The sequence below is a fragment of the Macaca nemestrina genome, chromosome 9 (assembly GCF_043159975.1).
Source record: "Macaca nemestrina isolate mMacNem1 chromosome 9, mMacNem.hap1, whole genome shotgun sequence".
In the NCBI taxonomy this organism is placed as follows: Eukaryota; Metazoa; Chordata; class Mammalia; order Primates; family Cercopithecidae; genus Macaca; species Macaca nemestrina.
Window position 1 is genome coordinate 85,130,574 of NC_092133.1, and position 15,985 is coordinate 85,146,558.

Genomic DNA, 15,985 nt, shown 5'->3' on the forward strand with positions numbered 1-15,985 from the left:
GCAGAAAGCATTCATCAACAGAACCACCACAGGGAGGCTAGAGAAAAAGGGGGAGCGGTTGGCCATTGAGAGAGCCAGGATATGCAGAACAGTAAGGCTGACTGCCCACAGTTCATCCATGGGTACATGGACCATGTTGGCCTGGCAGTGAGTATGATGGGCGACGGGCGTTCACAACAGACTGAAGATCGGAGACTCCCCTGGAATGCTCTGGACGAGCCCTTGGGACTCTCATGTGGCTCTAGAAGGAGCAGTCCCTCCAAGAATGACAGATTTTGGACATCTGGTATACCCTTGCAAATAGGGCCACTAAGCCAAATTTAATTTGGTTCAGAAAAACAGAATAATGTGATGTTTGATGTAAAAAAAAAAAAAAAAAAAAAAAAGCAAATGCTAAAAGATAGGCAGAAATAGGTATCCGGACTTGGAAGTAGAAGACATAAAGAGACATAAAGATGTATTTGCTCCCTCTATGTGGGAGCAAATCACTTTTTCTTTGGTTGAGCTTCGGATGAAGTTAGGAGGCTTGAATTTATAAGCCATGCTGTATGCAAAATGTGTAACTTTAAATGCTGGTCCCATAGGAACAGCATAACAGCATAAAGATTTCACCTTAATATAAGGAAGAACCTCTGATCAGTAACTAGATGATGATAAAATGGGTCACTCAAGAGGTAGCAAGTTCCGCATCCCTGCAGATATTCAAGCAAAAGCTAGGACCCCTTCTTCAGGAATGTTATGGAGCAGATTCCAGCATGGAGTCTGAGGCTAAACTAGATCATTTTTATATTGAACAGGCTGATTTTCTGTAATTTAATGAATGAAACAGTGACTGCCTATACTAATAGTTTAAAACACCATTTTAAATAACTATTAACTATATTAAATTAAAGGCACCTGGCAAGTCAAATTCCAAGCTTGTACCTGTACCCAGAGTCACTTTATAATTCAGCTCCCAGGGTCCCTTTTCATTATCCCAAACTATCTGGCAGCAAAACCTTTCAATATCCAAACAAGTGCCTCCTGCCTACAGGAAAGTACGGTTCCTTTTATATGTCCTTTAAGATCATGGTAATGATTGTCCTTGGACAAGTCGCTGTAGGTTATTTTCTTTATTATTTTATCAAGTATGTCAATTACTGCCTAGAGTGCAATTGTAAAGAGCTATAAATACACTTATGTTATACATTATCAGACAATGAAAGTGAATGTCATTGATGAATGTGCTTGCCCACCCTGTTCTACTTTGCAAACCAGTTAGCTTCTGTTCGGCTAACACAGCATTCTTCAAAAAATTGTAGCAGGGTACTTTTAGGGAATGCATGCCTGGCTCCTGGATTTTACAGCTCTCACCAGGTCCAACTGTATTACACCACCGCTTTACACTTCACAGGGACTATCATTCCCTATGGATCTACCTTTGACAGTCTTCTAGGATGACCATCAAATGAGAGCCATTTCATCTAAGTGGATTTATAGAGTGTCAGACACAAATGATTGCCCCTTGTTATTTGCCTGCTTTATGCCCAAGCCTCTGGCTGGCAAATGCCTAGAAGCAGGTCTTATCCTACATGTGCAGCCGTCTGTCTGCTCCCAACAGGTTTCCAAGCCCCTTGTGTAATAAGTACTTGTCAAACTGAATCAAAGACTATGTGTTCCTTCAGCAGAGGACTGAGAACCAGAAATACTTATAGATGGATGGACACAAAAATGCAGACTAAGTTTAAAATGACTGTGAAAACGAATGCTGCAGGGTGGTCTTGAAGATATAGATGTGTTTAGAAAACAAAAGCTGGTATAGCCAGGCATGATGGCCAGTGCCTGTAGACCCAGCTACTTGATCAGCTGAGGTGGGAGGATCACGTGAGCCCAGGATTTTGAATTCAGCCTGGGCAACATAGTGAGACCCCATCTTTTTAAAAAAACTGATGTTGATAATAAAGCATTATATTAGCAATAGAAACGAGGACGCATGTAAGAACTTCCTTCTTACTACAAAGCTTTAAGAGGCCATGGAGGATACAAGAGAAAAGTTTGTGTGCCAGGAGAAAACCTGAGGCCTGCCATCTATAGTTTCCAAGACATATTGGGGACAATTGTGGTCTGGGTAGGGTTTGCTTTCCCAAAAGCTCACAGGTGGTCACAGCAGCACCAGACCTTATGCTTCTCTTGGTGCAACCTCTCTCCTAAATGCCCTGAACAGTGCTGGGTACAAAAAGCATCCAAGCATAGTTATTGATGGCTTGATTATAATTTCCTAGCAATGAGATGCACACAGTTTACAAAATGACTGCAAATGTGGCAATTCTTACCTTCCAAGTCTCATGATATCACAAACTGAATAGCAGTTTTGCCTCACATCCTTTTCCAAAGAGGTCTCCAATGTTGATGCATCCCTTTCTTGGTGAAGTTTGCATAAATGAGGGTGGGACTCAGGAGAATGTGTCAAGGAACTGGCCCAAGGTCTCTCTCTATTTTGGCCCCATTGTGCTGCTCTGATGGCCTTTTGGGAAGACTCTGGCCTGAGACCCAGGCCTTCCCCTGCTTCTGGGGAGGCACTGTCCCTCCAGCTGTCCTCTTGATCCAGGATGGGGCTGGTACATGAGTCAGTACATGTTGCCCTGGTGAATTCTTTGTCAGTTGAGAGTTCAGGTGTCTATTAAAAGAAATGCTACTGATTACTGGCTCTGGGGTGCAAATTGTTTTTTTAAAAATAAAAAGCTTTTTTCCCCCATGTGGTTGTAGATCAGAGCAGTTACAAGATGGGTTTTGAGGTTGGCCTATCACCATAGCATCCCAGCTCCTCCACATGCTCCCGGCTGGACCCTGGGCAGCACACTCAGGCACCTTAGCTTAGGGGGCTTTGGAAGCTCTCCATAAATGTGAGCCTTATTTTTAAATAAAAAAAAATTTGCAAAATTTAGACGAAGATAAATATGCTAAACAATGACTCTATTCCACTTTCCGATAAGAAATGTTTTCTTTTTAAGTTCATCTTCATCTGTCATCGCAGGGCTTGTCTCCCTGTCTCCCGCCCCATCAAGATGTTCTTTCCTGGGTCTCCTCCTCACTTTCCCAGACATGACTTGCTTCATCTCAACTGCTCACCTCCCTGTCAGCCTTTTAGGTTTGGTTTTGGTGACGTGCTATGTCTTGCTGCCACTGCTCGACCTTCTACAGAAAAACAATCTGTGTTTCAGTAGAAAACTGTTTTTATCTACAGCAGAACCTGCTGGGTTCTCTGATTCTGGCTGTCTCCACTCTTTGAGCTATTTTACAACTCTATAAATAAACAGGTCCTTTGAAATCTTTTTTTGAGCCAGTTTTAACATCTGCCTGGTTCCCTCATTGAATGAGTTAAATAAAACCTTTAACATGTGTTCATTTTTATATCTGTAGGAATCATGATTTTACCTTTTCCAGAAAATTATCTTCTAGCACTTCCACCCCCGGATCTCCATCCCTGATGTAATAAAGCCCATGGCTGGGCTCCCACCCCTGCCCTCACCTACAAAAGAAGAACCACCCCAATGAGTGGTCTCCCCACCTTTCTGATTGTACATCCCTAGCAACGAGAGGGATACACCTCCAAATGTGCACATTTATTTAATTATAAGTCATAAACATTTACTACTCTTCTGATAGACTGGACATTATAAAGGATACACCAAAAATCAAAATTTTAAGAAAGAGCATATTTTATCACATTTCATACTATTTGGAGAGACCTACAAAATCTGTTTTTTAACCTATCCTCTCCTAGCTCACTGTCCCTGGACACGCTCTCCAGCAATCCTTCCCCACTCCAAGATTTCCAGTCTGTGGAGCTGCTGCTTTTCATCAGAACCCCCACTCCCCTTCCCTGTCACACATGTCCTCGGTGTGCCTCTTACTCTGCTTAGATTCCATGGCTCTGCCCCCTAGATGCTCACTTACAGGCAAGGAAGACCCTGAGCGCCCACCTCCTTGCCCCTCTCTTCCTCCCACATGTCACTTGCAGATTCTGGGTTTCCGTTTTAATTCCTGCTCAAACTGTGTGAACCTCACCCCTGCTTCTGAGCCTCTGACTAGATTAGCTTCAAGTGTGTGACTGCAGATGTCAAATGGGCAGTCAAGACTTCCAGATAATCTTTCTCTGTGTCCTTAATCAATTCAGTTTTCTACCTCTGCTCTCTAAATTATTTCTCATCTTGTCTCTCTCTTCAAGTTTCCAACAACTCCACCCTGACCTTGCCTGTGACCTCACAGTGAGAACGGACACGTTCAGATGAGAACTCTTCATCTTCCCACAGCAAATTCCACTGAGCAGCCTGTGCCCCTACCCCAACTTCACCTTCCACCTCTCGCCACCCATTTCTGTGCTCTACTTCATGGCAGCCTCTTACATGAGTGTCTCTTCTCACAATTTCCATGCCTCCCTCCTTCTTTCTCGTTCCCACTAGCACCAGCCTTCTGTCCTTACCATCCAATGGAAGGAGCCCACATCAGGGTCCCCAGTGACCTCTATCTTTCTAAAGCCGAAGAACAAATCTCTGTCCTCCCACTCTCTCTCTCTCTCTCAGCAACATTCAACAAAGTGTGTCCCTCCTTCCTGCCTGAGAGCTTCCTCGTTCATTTGCTGTACTTACCTGGAGTTGATTGTTAGTCTCACCCTTGCTTCGTTTTTCCACCAATTCCCTGGCCCCATCTTAATCTCATATGCTGTTCCATCTCTGTACCAGGCCTCTCAATGTTGGCATGCTCTGTGCTGACTTCTGAGTCCTCTCCTTGAACTTATCTGCACTCTTTCCCAAGGTGATCTCAACCATTTCATGGCTTTACATGGCCTCTACATGCTGACAACTCCCAAATTCACTTTTCCCAGCCCTGATCTCATGCCTATTCTCCACAACTGCTTAATAGATATCTTCACTGGATAGCCTATAAACATCTCAGTTTTACATGATATCAGAACTATTGTTTCTCCTCCATGCACCCCAGATGGCCTTCCCCAGCCCCTGTAAGCAGTCCCTCTCTTGGTAATTGGTACCAAGAGAGATGAAGAGGAAAATAGGATCTATGATTACCCTCTTAAAGCATGAAATAGGCATGTGTGATCTAGTGCAGAGAGAGGTATTGGAATCAGGAAAATTGGGCTTTTTACCTTCTGACCCCTCCTTCACCCCGTATTGGCTTCCTCATGCCAAAGCTTCATGGCTCTCTTTCCTCATACCCTTTTCTAATCACAAAGTAGTCTCCTGACTCCACCTGCCAGATGTATCCCAAATCTGGCTGCTGCTTAACTCTTCAGCTACAGTCTGAGTCCAAGCCACATCATGTTTGACCTGCTTGACCTCCTGCAGTCCCTGAGCACGAGCAACCCAAGTGGCTCCTCTGAAGAATGGAGGAGGACATTTCCTGCTTAACCCTCCATGCCAGCCCAGTGGCTTCCCACTGCATGCAGGATGGTGGCATCATGTTCCTCTGATCCCCAAGGCCCTCCAGGGTCGGTCCCTGCCGCCTCCACAACTTCCTCCACTTCTGCTTCATTAACGATGGCCCAAGCACACTTGTATTTTTGTCCCTCAAACATCCAGGTGGGTTCCCATCTCAGGGCCTTTGTTCATGCTGTTCCTTCTGCCTGGAATGTCCTTACCCCAAATGTGGGCATGGCCGCCTCCTTCTCAGAGGTGCTTTACTTTATGGACTAAATGCTCACTCCCCAGAGCCGCTTACCCTTGCTCTGCAATCTGACCACTGGAGCCACCCGAGCAAATCACAATCCTTCTCCCACTTGGCCTTCGGGTATGAGGAGGGAAAGCTCACCCCCACACCTCACCTGGACCCTTCCTGCTAGAGCTTTATGGGCTCTCCTGGGAGGAGCTATTTTCCAGGATGGAAAGATTGCTTTTTTCCCTGGGATTTCCTAGAGATTTCAACAAAAACACAGAGTCCCAGCACCTTGGCCTGAATTGGTGTATGTGAAATTTGGCCCTCTCTCATCTGGTTCAGTTTCTTAACACAATTGCTGTCATCTACCTTCTTTTCCAAACAAGCAACTTTTAGATATCTTTCCCATAGCTCTTCTCTCCCTAGATGCTATGTCAAATGACCTCTTGGAGTCTAAGCATCAACAGGATCTGGGTCATCAAGCCCTTTATGTTGTCCTAGTGATGGTGACACCCTCAGGCACAATAAGTGATCCTTTTTATCCACATCCTAGAGATGAGGAATCATGAGGCCTAGAGAGGACAGGCAACTGCCCAAGGCCCATGCAGCACAGCAGGTACAGGTGATCCAGGTACCTGCCCAGATCCCCTCTCCAGGAATGAGACTCACATCCCACTGCCTCATCTCCCCCCCCTTGGGGTGGCCTACACCCCAGTGCTGGTTAGGGCAACACGCAAAGGCACAGGTTCTCTTGTCCCAATTCATGGCAGCTCCAAAGGGCCATCTCTGCTCCAGGGCTCCCTCCAGGGTCAGCTGAGGCCCTGGTTATAGCTGCACATTGATCTCTCCTTCTGCCTCACCCCACTTCGGTCACCCTCACAGGGGATGTTCTCAAGTGCAGGCCCATAAAAACCTCCCACACTCACATGTCTGCTGCAAAATCTGTTTCCTAGGGACCTCACAGAAGGCATGGCAATGGGTAATTTTATCTGTCAACTTGGCTAGGCCATGGTACCCAGATAAGTGGTCACATACCATCTAGATGTCGCTGTGAAGGTATTTTTTTTTAGATGTGATTTGACATTTAAATCAGCAAACTTTGAGTAAAACAGATTGTCTTCCATAATGTAGTGGGCCTCATGCTGTCAGCTGAAGCCCCTAAGAGGAAAGACTGACCTCCCTGAGGAGGAGGGAGTTCTGCCTCCAGATCACCTTTGGGCTTGATCTCCATCAGTTATTCCCTGGGTCTCCAGCCTCCTGGCCTGCCCTGTCGAATTTGGACTGGCCAGCCCTCATAGTCACATGAGCCAATTCCTATAATAAATCTCTTTCTCTTTCTCTCACTCTCTTCATATATAAACACACATAAACACACACACTCACACACACTCATTCTATCTGTTCTATTTCTCTGAGAACCTGACTAACATAGGAATCAAGGTAAAAATCCTGATTTTCCTGATTCCAATGGCTCTCTTCTTTGCACTAGACTGCGCGCGCCTATTTCATGCATTAGGGGGGTAACCATATATCCTATTTTCCACATCATCTCTCAGAATGGAAATTCTTATTGGAAATTCCCTTGGTCTGCTTCTGTGTCTACTCTCCTTCCTCCCAGGCTTCCCTCTCTGATGCCTGGGCTTCCAAAGAACCTGGCCCTAAAAGTTTCACAGTCAAAGTCTAAACATGTAAACATCTACAGGAAGACCCAAATGTTGGAAGAGTCAGAATCAAGGAGAGGAAGGAGACCTACTGAGGTTCGGGGACCAGCTATTTTCCTGCCCCTGTGAAAGGAGGTGGCACTGAACCTACCTACAACCCTACAACCCTCTTAGGACCCTAGAATCAGGAAAAGGGGGGCCCAACCAGAGCCAGGCAGAGTGAGTAGAAGACACTGCAGCCTACCTGCCATTCCTGCTCCATCTCAGGCAGCGCACCTGGAGGGGGTCGGCAAAGGAGGAGCGTGACTTCCTGTGGGGCCCCTCTCAGTAAATGCAGCACCTCCTGCGAGAAACCAAGATTCACTGTTAGATCTGGGACTGCATCGCTGGGGATACAGCGATGTTCTCCCCACTGTGTTCCAGGCACTGGCTCCTCCCTCCTGCACCTTGGTCTATTTCTCACTCCTGAGAACTCCAGAGAACACTGCTGTGGGCCTGACTTTTCAAAGTGCAAGGAACCAACGTCAGTGTCCTGCAGCTTCCACAAAGTTGATGCAAGATGCTGGGCTGTGCATCACCTTTGTGCAGCTTGGGCTCTGGGAACTTCTCACCTGTAATATTGCAGTAACCGCCTCTCTGGTCCCTGCCTTCACCAGTGTCACCCACCTGCCTCCCTCCACGTTGCTCAAGGGAATGGCAATATCTGCCAATACCAATGCCTTTTCTTCAGAGAGAGAAAGAGTGGCTCCAACAAATGGCTGTTCATCTCAATTGCCCTTTCCTCCCAACCTCCCCTCATCTTGGGCCACCAATTGTGCAGGCTCCACCACCTGAATCTCTAAAGCCTGATCCTTGGCTCTGAGCTTCCTATCAGGGCTCAGCTTGAGCTCTGGGAACCTCTTGCCTATAGAATTGCAGTGACCTCCTCTCTGCTTGCTGCCTTCTCCAGTGTCACCCACCTGCCTCCCTCCACAATGCTCAAGGGTAGTTTTCCATAATGCAAATATAACTGAGTCCTTCCTCCCAGTGCACACCCTGGCTGACTCACTTTTCCCTCAATGTAAGCTCCAAGGCATAGCACATAGACCCCATTTCTACCTGCTGCTGCCTCTCACCCCAGTTCCCTCTCTCCCATCTACTCCCCTCTGCACCCACATCCTAAGCCCCTGCCATGCTGAAACCTGTTGCTCCAAGCCACCCTCTCAATGTCCAGGGCTCAAGGTTGCCTGGATAGCTCCTATTTCCTATTTAGACCAGGATTTCTCAAACTCTTGGCACTGTTGACCTCTTAGGCTGGACAATTCCTTGTGAGAATGCCTGTCCTATGCATCGTAGGGTGTTTAGCAGCATCTCTGGGCTCTACTCACTAGATGCCAGAAACACTCATCAGCTGTGACAACCACAAATGTCTCTGGACTTAAGCAAATGTCCTCTGAGAGGGAAATAATCCCTGCTTGAGAATTGCTGATCAGAACACTCCCTAGTCCCTGCCTCAGCCATCCAGGACTTCCAAGGGGTGCACTTCTTTCCTGGCTCACTGGTGTGAGCACTGCAGCGTGGGCTTTCGTCTCCCAGGGTACGTGTCTCCTGCCATCACTGCTGTTTCCTGCCCATGAGCTCTGAGACTGCATGAGCTGTCCTCCTCTGTGTCTTCAGTCTCTCATAGAGTTGCCAGCCCAGCAGTGGTTCTCATAGAAGGGTTCTTGGATCAGGAGATGGACAGATGAAGGTACACCCTCCCACCCGAGTGTATGGTGTTCTAGAGACCTCCCCGCTGCCCTGCCCTGTCCTGAACCACTGTCCCCCTTTGCCCATCTTGCTTTGTGATTCTGGAGCTGACCTATGAAGACTGCATGAGGCTTCCTGTTGGGCTCAGTTAGGGGAACAGGGCGGGAGACCAGAGACAGGGAGAGAAGGTCATTGCTGCTTCCAGATTCCTCCCTTCAGGTTGCCATGGGATGACTACAACCTCAGCCAAGGCAAGAGCTCATGCCAGCGAGTCCCTCCACCAGCTCTCCATTCCTGGGGTGGGGTAACTGCGCTTTCGCATCCCCTTTGGTCTCGGGTTACAGGTAACTGCTTCCCACTCTTCCTAGCCCTAGGCCACAACATGCTCCCTTGAGCTTCCTAACAACCTGCCCACACCTTAATTAAATGTTCCTCAAATGACTCCATTTTCTTCCAGGACTCTGTCTAATATATACAATATTTCATTACTCTTTCTTCTTCTTAAATTGCATTTTTGATCATAGGCAGGACAATCAGTGCAACAACGTATGAAAAGCTATAAATGTAGCTGAGAAATGAGAAGGAGAACAGAAAGGGACCCAATCTAGTCCCTTCAGCCCCACGCCCAACTCCCAGGATGTGTGTGAAGAGACGTCAGCCAGCACAGAGGCCAGGGCTTTATCTTCAGCTTCTCTCATGAACCCAGCAAGAAGCAAGGCTGAGTTAAGGTCAGATATTTAAAAACAGAGATTTTAAATTAAATGTGAGCGTGTACCACTAATTACTCTCTTTGTGTGATTAAAATCCAGGCTGCTGGTGTGATTTTCAAGAGCCCAGAGTTTTCCCTATGGCGGCACGCCAGCAAGAGGCAAAGCTGGGGCCAGCCTGCACATAGAGCTGCATTGCCCGTGCCCCGCAGCACCTGGAAGATGAGGCCTTCCGTGGACCTTCCATTCACGGCCAGGATAATGTCACCAGCTTCGATGGCCCCATTCTCCTCAGCTGGCTGTCCCGGAAAGAGCCTCTTAATCCTCACAAGATCACTTTTGAGATGGCTGCAGCTCTCTTTCTCCATCTGCACGAAACTGAATCCCAAACCATTGGCATTCTTTTTTAGTTTAACTTCAAACTTAGGACCTGTAGTGTGATATGTTGATAAAAACAAATTCTTCAGTAGATTACAAGTGAAATTGACCAGTCTCAAAATGTAAATTGTCAAGTAGATGAATTATTTCTTTTACGTTAAAATAATTCTTTTGCTACTTTTTATGGCAGAGTACATTATGTATGTTATGGATTAGTGCTGTCCAATAAAATATAATGTGAGCTATAAATACAAACCACAAATGTCATTTTGAAGTTTTCAAATAGTTACATTAAAAGAAAAGGAAAAAGCAAATAAAAAGTAAAACAAAAAATAAATAAAACAATTAAAAAAGTAAAAGGAACCCGGTTAAATACACTTAATCATACATCTTATTTAATACCATATATCTAAAATATTACCACTTCAACATGTCATCAATATGAAAAAATTGTTAATGAGATGTTTTTATTCTTCTTACAAACTAAACTTTCAAAATCCAATACCTATTTTATCCATTTAGATTGGTCACATTTCAAGTCCTCAATAGCCACATGTGGCAAGTGGCTACTATATTGAATAGCACTATTATAGATAACCCAACTATGTTTATACATAAAGATATAGCTGCCAGGCACACACAACATGCTCTTGGCATTTAATAAAACCTGTATCACATATATTCTTATTACTCCTTTAGAACTCTAGTCATTTTGTAGTATACTTGAAACTAAATTTTGCATAATTAGACCATGGAGAAAATTATGGCCGACTCTATGGACAGTGCTTTAGCTGCCATTTTGTTTACCCATGTAGGCTGACCATAAGATAAAACGGTTGCCTCTGGGCACCAAGGATGAGCACAGCTGGCCATCTACATGGTCTGTCCACCAAAAAGGCCTCTGGGCTGCCTCTCTGATGCCAGCGACTCCACTGGCATCAATGCACAGAGGCACAGAGCACAGACTTGCAAACTTCACCAGGGCAAGAATGGAAGCATGTGAAGCAATTATGTGAAGGTGTGTCGCATGACCAGTTCTACCATCGCCATGAGGCCTCTTCCACTCTGGAGTCAGCTTCCCAAAGGCCCCAAGGGAGTGAGCAAAGGGATGAGGACAGAGGAGACTTGATTTAAAAAGAAGCATTCCCCCTTTACCCCATCCCAACCCTATGGCTGCCTTGCATCTTCTGCAGCAAAACCAGAAAATCTCTATGAAGGGACTAAAACATGGCTAAGGTCCAAATAATTCTTACTGAGGAAATTAACATGTTCCTGGCAAATACCAAAATCACAAGGAAAGTGCAGAGGGGCAGCCCATTGGAAAACATGCAGTGTTGTCCCTCTAAACTGATTGTTCATTTGCTTTTTAAAATGATGCTAATAACAAAGCTAGATTCCTGAACCTTCCTCTCCCAACCTGCCTAGTCATTCCTCAAATAACTTCATTACAAATGACTTGGCTGGACTGTGAAGCCAAATGTATCTGACAATGTATGACCCTTTCAGTCAATTTCATCCTAAATATTCACACAAACATTAAGGTTCTGGCAGCTGATCAAAGGACTGAGGAAGGCTGGGGGCAGAAAGATGCCTAGAAATCATTTGGGGAAAATGCATTTGTTTCCAGAAACCTATTCCATGAGATGGGCTTCCATCGCATGAGAAAGCTGATCTCAGCATGATCACCATGGCTCACTTTCTTTTCAGAACCCAGAGGAAGGCTTTGTGCCTTTCCCTTTTGACCTGACAATTCAAAAGTGGCACACAATAACATGACAATAGTAACACTCAATTCTCTCTCCTCTCACCATCTGTCACCGAGACACAGCTCGAAGGCCTGCCAGGCAAGGCTGTTACCAAGGAAACAGCCGTGTGTTCATCTCCCATGCTGTCATTAGCAGAAGGACACTGCTGTGCAGTCCTGGGGCCTCTTCTCTCTAAGACTAGTCTTGCAATCTAGAAGGAAGGGTGAACAAACTCAGTTTACACTTCGTGTGGCAACCAGGAGGCACTCCCTTGACTCTGCAAATGCTTTTTAATTTTCGGACGCTTCCTATGAGCAGCCTCATTTGAATCTCTCAACTAGCCTATGTGTTGGAATCTAGACCCAGATTTCTCAGTGCTTATTAGACAAGTACACCTGGAAGCAACACATTTACCTCCACTTCACATATGCAGTGCCACACTCATCTTCCTCCCCTCACTCACCCTCACTTCCCCTCCTCGTTCTTCCTAAAACACTCCTCCCCTCACATTGGCTCACCCCACCATTAACCTGCCAAGGGCCACATTTGGAGTGGTCCAGCTCTCCTTCATCTGGTTTCTAAGTTGTGAACATTCTCCATCAGGAACAACTCCCCAGTGCCCCCTCCCCTCCACCCCCTCTCTCACTGCCAGTGTCCCCCTGGGCCGTGGCAAACTCTGGTTACCTTGGCTCGCTGGACCCTGTCTGCACCCCTCTTGGTCCACCCCATCATGACTGCCATTGAACAAATTGAACATGCAACATTCTTGACTTAAAGTCTCCAATGCTTCCCATCACCTAAGACTCAAACCTGTGGCACCCCAGGTCTGCACCAACTGCCCTCCCCTTCTTTCCAACGTGATTTCCCACCTTTCTCCACACAACACCATATACCCTTGTTGCCCTAAGTGTGGTTTCAAGAACCAGCAGCGAGACATCACCTGGAAGCTTCTCAGAAATGCCAAGCTCCCATTCAGGACATGTGGCCCTGCCTTCATCTTCGTGCTGCACCTGTCACTCAGCACTTGCCAAAGCAGCCAGGAGGCCAGCCAAGTACCCTCTCTACCCATGCTCATTAGCAAAGGTCTAAATATCAGAAGGTATCAATAAATTATGGCTCCATTCTCAAGATAGGTCAACCAAAGTCACTAATATAAGCAAATTTCACCAGACACCAGAGGACCACTTTAGGAAAGAAAGCAAAAAGTGGCCAGAACATTGCGCCACAGCTTGTCGGAAGGGCCCTTAGGAATCCCTCCTGTCTCTGTTGACTTTTTAGTTGCCAAGAGAGAGTGATGCCAGCTCTGTAGCTCAGGACACTGGGGCAGTTCGAGGCTCCCACCCTCTGGCAGAGGACTTGGCACAGTGGGGTAACATCGGGTCACTGCGGGGCAGGGAATAAAGGGGACAAAAAGGATGAATGGGTCTGCTCTTGGCACCCTGAATTCCTACCTCATTGTGAGTAAAAGAATCCCAGGACACTCTGACCCAGGCCCCGGTGGGTACAACACAGGGTGATGGGGAATGGCATGAACAGGGAGTGGAGTGGGGTCATCCTATGCAAAGGTGGGAAAGTAAGAAGGCCCAAGACCCTATGGACACAGGGCCAGCGGGGCCGGGGCAGCCAGAGCCAGGCTACAGCAGTCACTTCACTCCATCTTCTCCATTCTGCTGCCTAATTCTAGAATTCAGGCAAGCCACCAGTAAGTTTCTAAGGCTATCTACAGGGGGTGAGATTTTTTTACTTGGAAACATCTGTCTGCTACCTCCTGGGTTGCACATCCCCATAGAAAAGTGAGGGTAGAAGAAATGGAAGAGAAAAAAAAAAAAGAAACTAACAAAGAAAAAGCATTGTTTCCTGCCTGCCTCCCTCCCACCCAGAGGCAATGTCAGCTTCTGATGTTGTCCAGGAAAGCTCTGGAAGGAGGGGAAGCTGGTCAGCACAGTCTACTCACCTGCCCAGGACCCTTCAGGCACTGCACAGCCTGCTTGTGGGTGAGGCCGCACAGACTCAATCCATCCACCTGCAGGAGTCGATCACCTGGGAAAGGGACAGATGTCATGTCATGACCTGGTACCCGAGGCTGCAGGAGGTTCCCTTCCAGGAGGCCCCTGTCAGGTGCCCCTCCATGCAGCCTGGAGAAATGGGAGAGGAAGCAGAGGTGCCAGGTGTCCCCCCGGAGTCAGCAGGAATCCTGCCTCTCTGAGCAGCCTCACTCCCTTCTTCTCAGGCACATCACAGATCAGGGATATAAAAGCCTTTCTATTATTGGCTCACAGAATGGTTGAGCCAGCTCTTTTCAACCTCATCCTTCCTCCTGTTTTCCTGTGAAACCAGTTTTGAAAGTATTTTCAAGTTGCTTAGATATTTATATCTCCAGGATGTATTTTTTTTTATTATTATTTCAAAAAAGGTCAGGGAGGCATGGTTGATGCTGGAGACATCAGAATTCTAGGGGAAATGGAGATAAGTAAGATCCCAGGTTCTCCTTTTGGCTCAATTCTGGCAGTTTTGGAGACCAACAAAAATCACTCCCTTCCCTCAGAGCAGTGGGAGGTGAGCAAAGGCGACAGAAGGCTCAGGTGTCCTCCCCGGATGTGCGAGTGAGGTTACCGAGGTCCACTTGTCCTCCAAGAGAAGCAGTATGTCTCCCTATGAAGGCCAAAGAGCAACACAAGTCTTTTAAGTCTTCTACTATTTTTCTATCACCTATGCTTCCCAGTGTGCCACTGCAGAACCCCCAACCTGTCAAATGGCAGGGCAGGTTCTATCACCCCCTTTCCAGGTGAGAAAAGCATGACCTGGGGTGGCAATCATTTGCATAGTTTTCAGAACAGGAGAAGGGCAAGGCCTCGAGGCTGCCCTCCCTGTGCAGGGCTCTTTACACCATGGAGCACAGAGTTCCCAATGAGACCCCATCTCTTACCCTGTAGGATCTGCCCTTCCTTGGCAGCTGGTCCTCCAGGAACAATGGATTTCACGTAGATGCCACCATAGGGCACGCTGGTGTTAATGCCACCCTGAAAAACACAACAGAAAACTCACTACCCATCTGTCCTCCTCCAGGAAGCCTCCCCAACCTCCCCGGCTAAGGGAATCCCCACCTGCCCACCACTGTATCCCATGACCTCACTTCCGACTGGCACTGTCTTCTGTATTCACCTGTTCATTTAGATTGTATTCTCCACTGAGCAATAAGATTAGGTGTTCATAAGCTTAACAACAGAAACTATGTGAGAGATCTGGGCATGTCCCCAGCCCAAGCACTGGTACATGGCAGGTGCTCAGCAACTGGTCACATGGGATGTACCACTATCTCTCTATTGGTAGCGACCAGTATAGGTGGATATGGCTCTGGGCCTGAAGGCTTGTGCCTGGAACTTCTTGTGTGCTTTGATAGGCCAAAGGATATGTGCATTTTTCATTATAATAGATGCTGCCAGATTGCATCCCTATGTGAATATGGATATACTTATTCACATTTCCACCAGCTTTGTATGACAGTACCACTTTTCGACATTCCACCAGCTATATTTGGCCAAGCTGATAGATATAAAGTTTAAAATTTCATTTAATTTAATTTGTATTCCTGTGGCTTTTCATGGGTTTGAGTGTTTTTCATGTGCTTAATGGCCATTTGGATTTGAGTGAGACATTTCAGGAATTATTTTTGAAATGAAATAGCTGCAAAGAAAATCCAAGTTTTTGCCAGCCAAAGGAAATCACCAACCTCTTCTCAGCAAATATATATTTGTGAATAACCCAAAATTTAGTGAGTTTTTCAGACAAGAAATAGCTATGTTTGGTGTCTGATAGAGCTGTTACCCCAAGCCAAGAATAAATTGACCATATTTGGCATCAGCCTGTTCCCTCCACGTGGATTCATGAGCCTTATTGCTTGGTTTCTTACTTGGTCCCTTAAAATCATACACTGCTGACAAACTCATTGCAGGCTTAGGGTCCAAGAAAACAAATATCCTTGCTCTAGGTGCACAGCACTGTCACAGGGGAAAGGAAGGATGCCCTCTATTCACATCTCTCTTCAATTTCCTCTGAAAATTTTCATCAGTCATAGCATTTCCTTACTTTGATGGGAGATGCTTCTATTTCCCATCAA

The 15,985-nt window shown here is 46.4% G+C and overlaps 1 protein-coding gene across 8 annotated transcripts in view; it reads right to left on the minus strand.

Annotated features, from left to right (window-relative positions):
* Positions 1–15,985, minus strand: part of LOC105486664 (FERM and PDZ domain containing 2) — a 134,460-nt gene that overhangs the window by 12,406 nt on the left and 106,069 nt on the right. For 7 of the 8 annotated variants that reach the window (XR_011607900.1, XM_071069932.1, XM_071069930.1 and 4 more), the window contains exons 23-28: positions 14,795–14,888; positions 13,823–13,908; positions 11,932–12,079; positions 9,961–10,175; positions 7,555–7,653; positions 2,313–2,656 (exon numbers count right to left, since the gene is read on the minus strand). Coding sequence is in view for 7 of the 8 variants with exons in the window: in XM_071069932.1 (XP_070926033.1) it covers positions 2,313–2,656; positions 7,555–7,653; positions 9,961–10,175; positions 11,932–12,079; positions 13,823–13,908; positions 14,795–14,888 (986 nt within the window). In the remaining variant the exon portion in view is untranslated. Of the gene's footprint in view, positions 1–2,312; positions 2,657–7,554; positions 7,654–9,960; positions 10,176–11,931; positions 12,080–13,822; positions 13,909–14,794; positions 14,889–15,985 lie in introns of those variants that run through there. The other variant, XM_071069935.1, reaches the window with a different exon arrangement.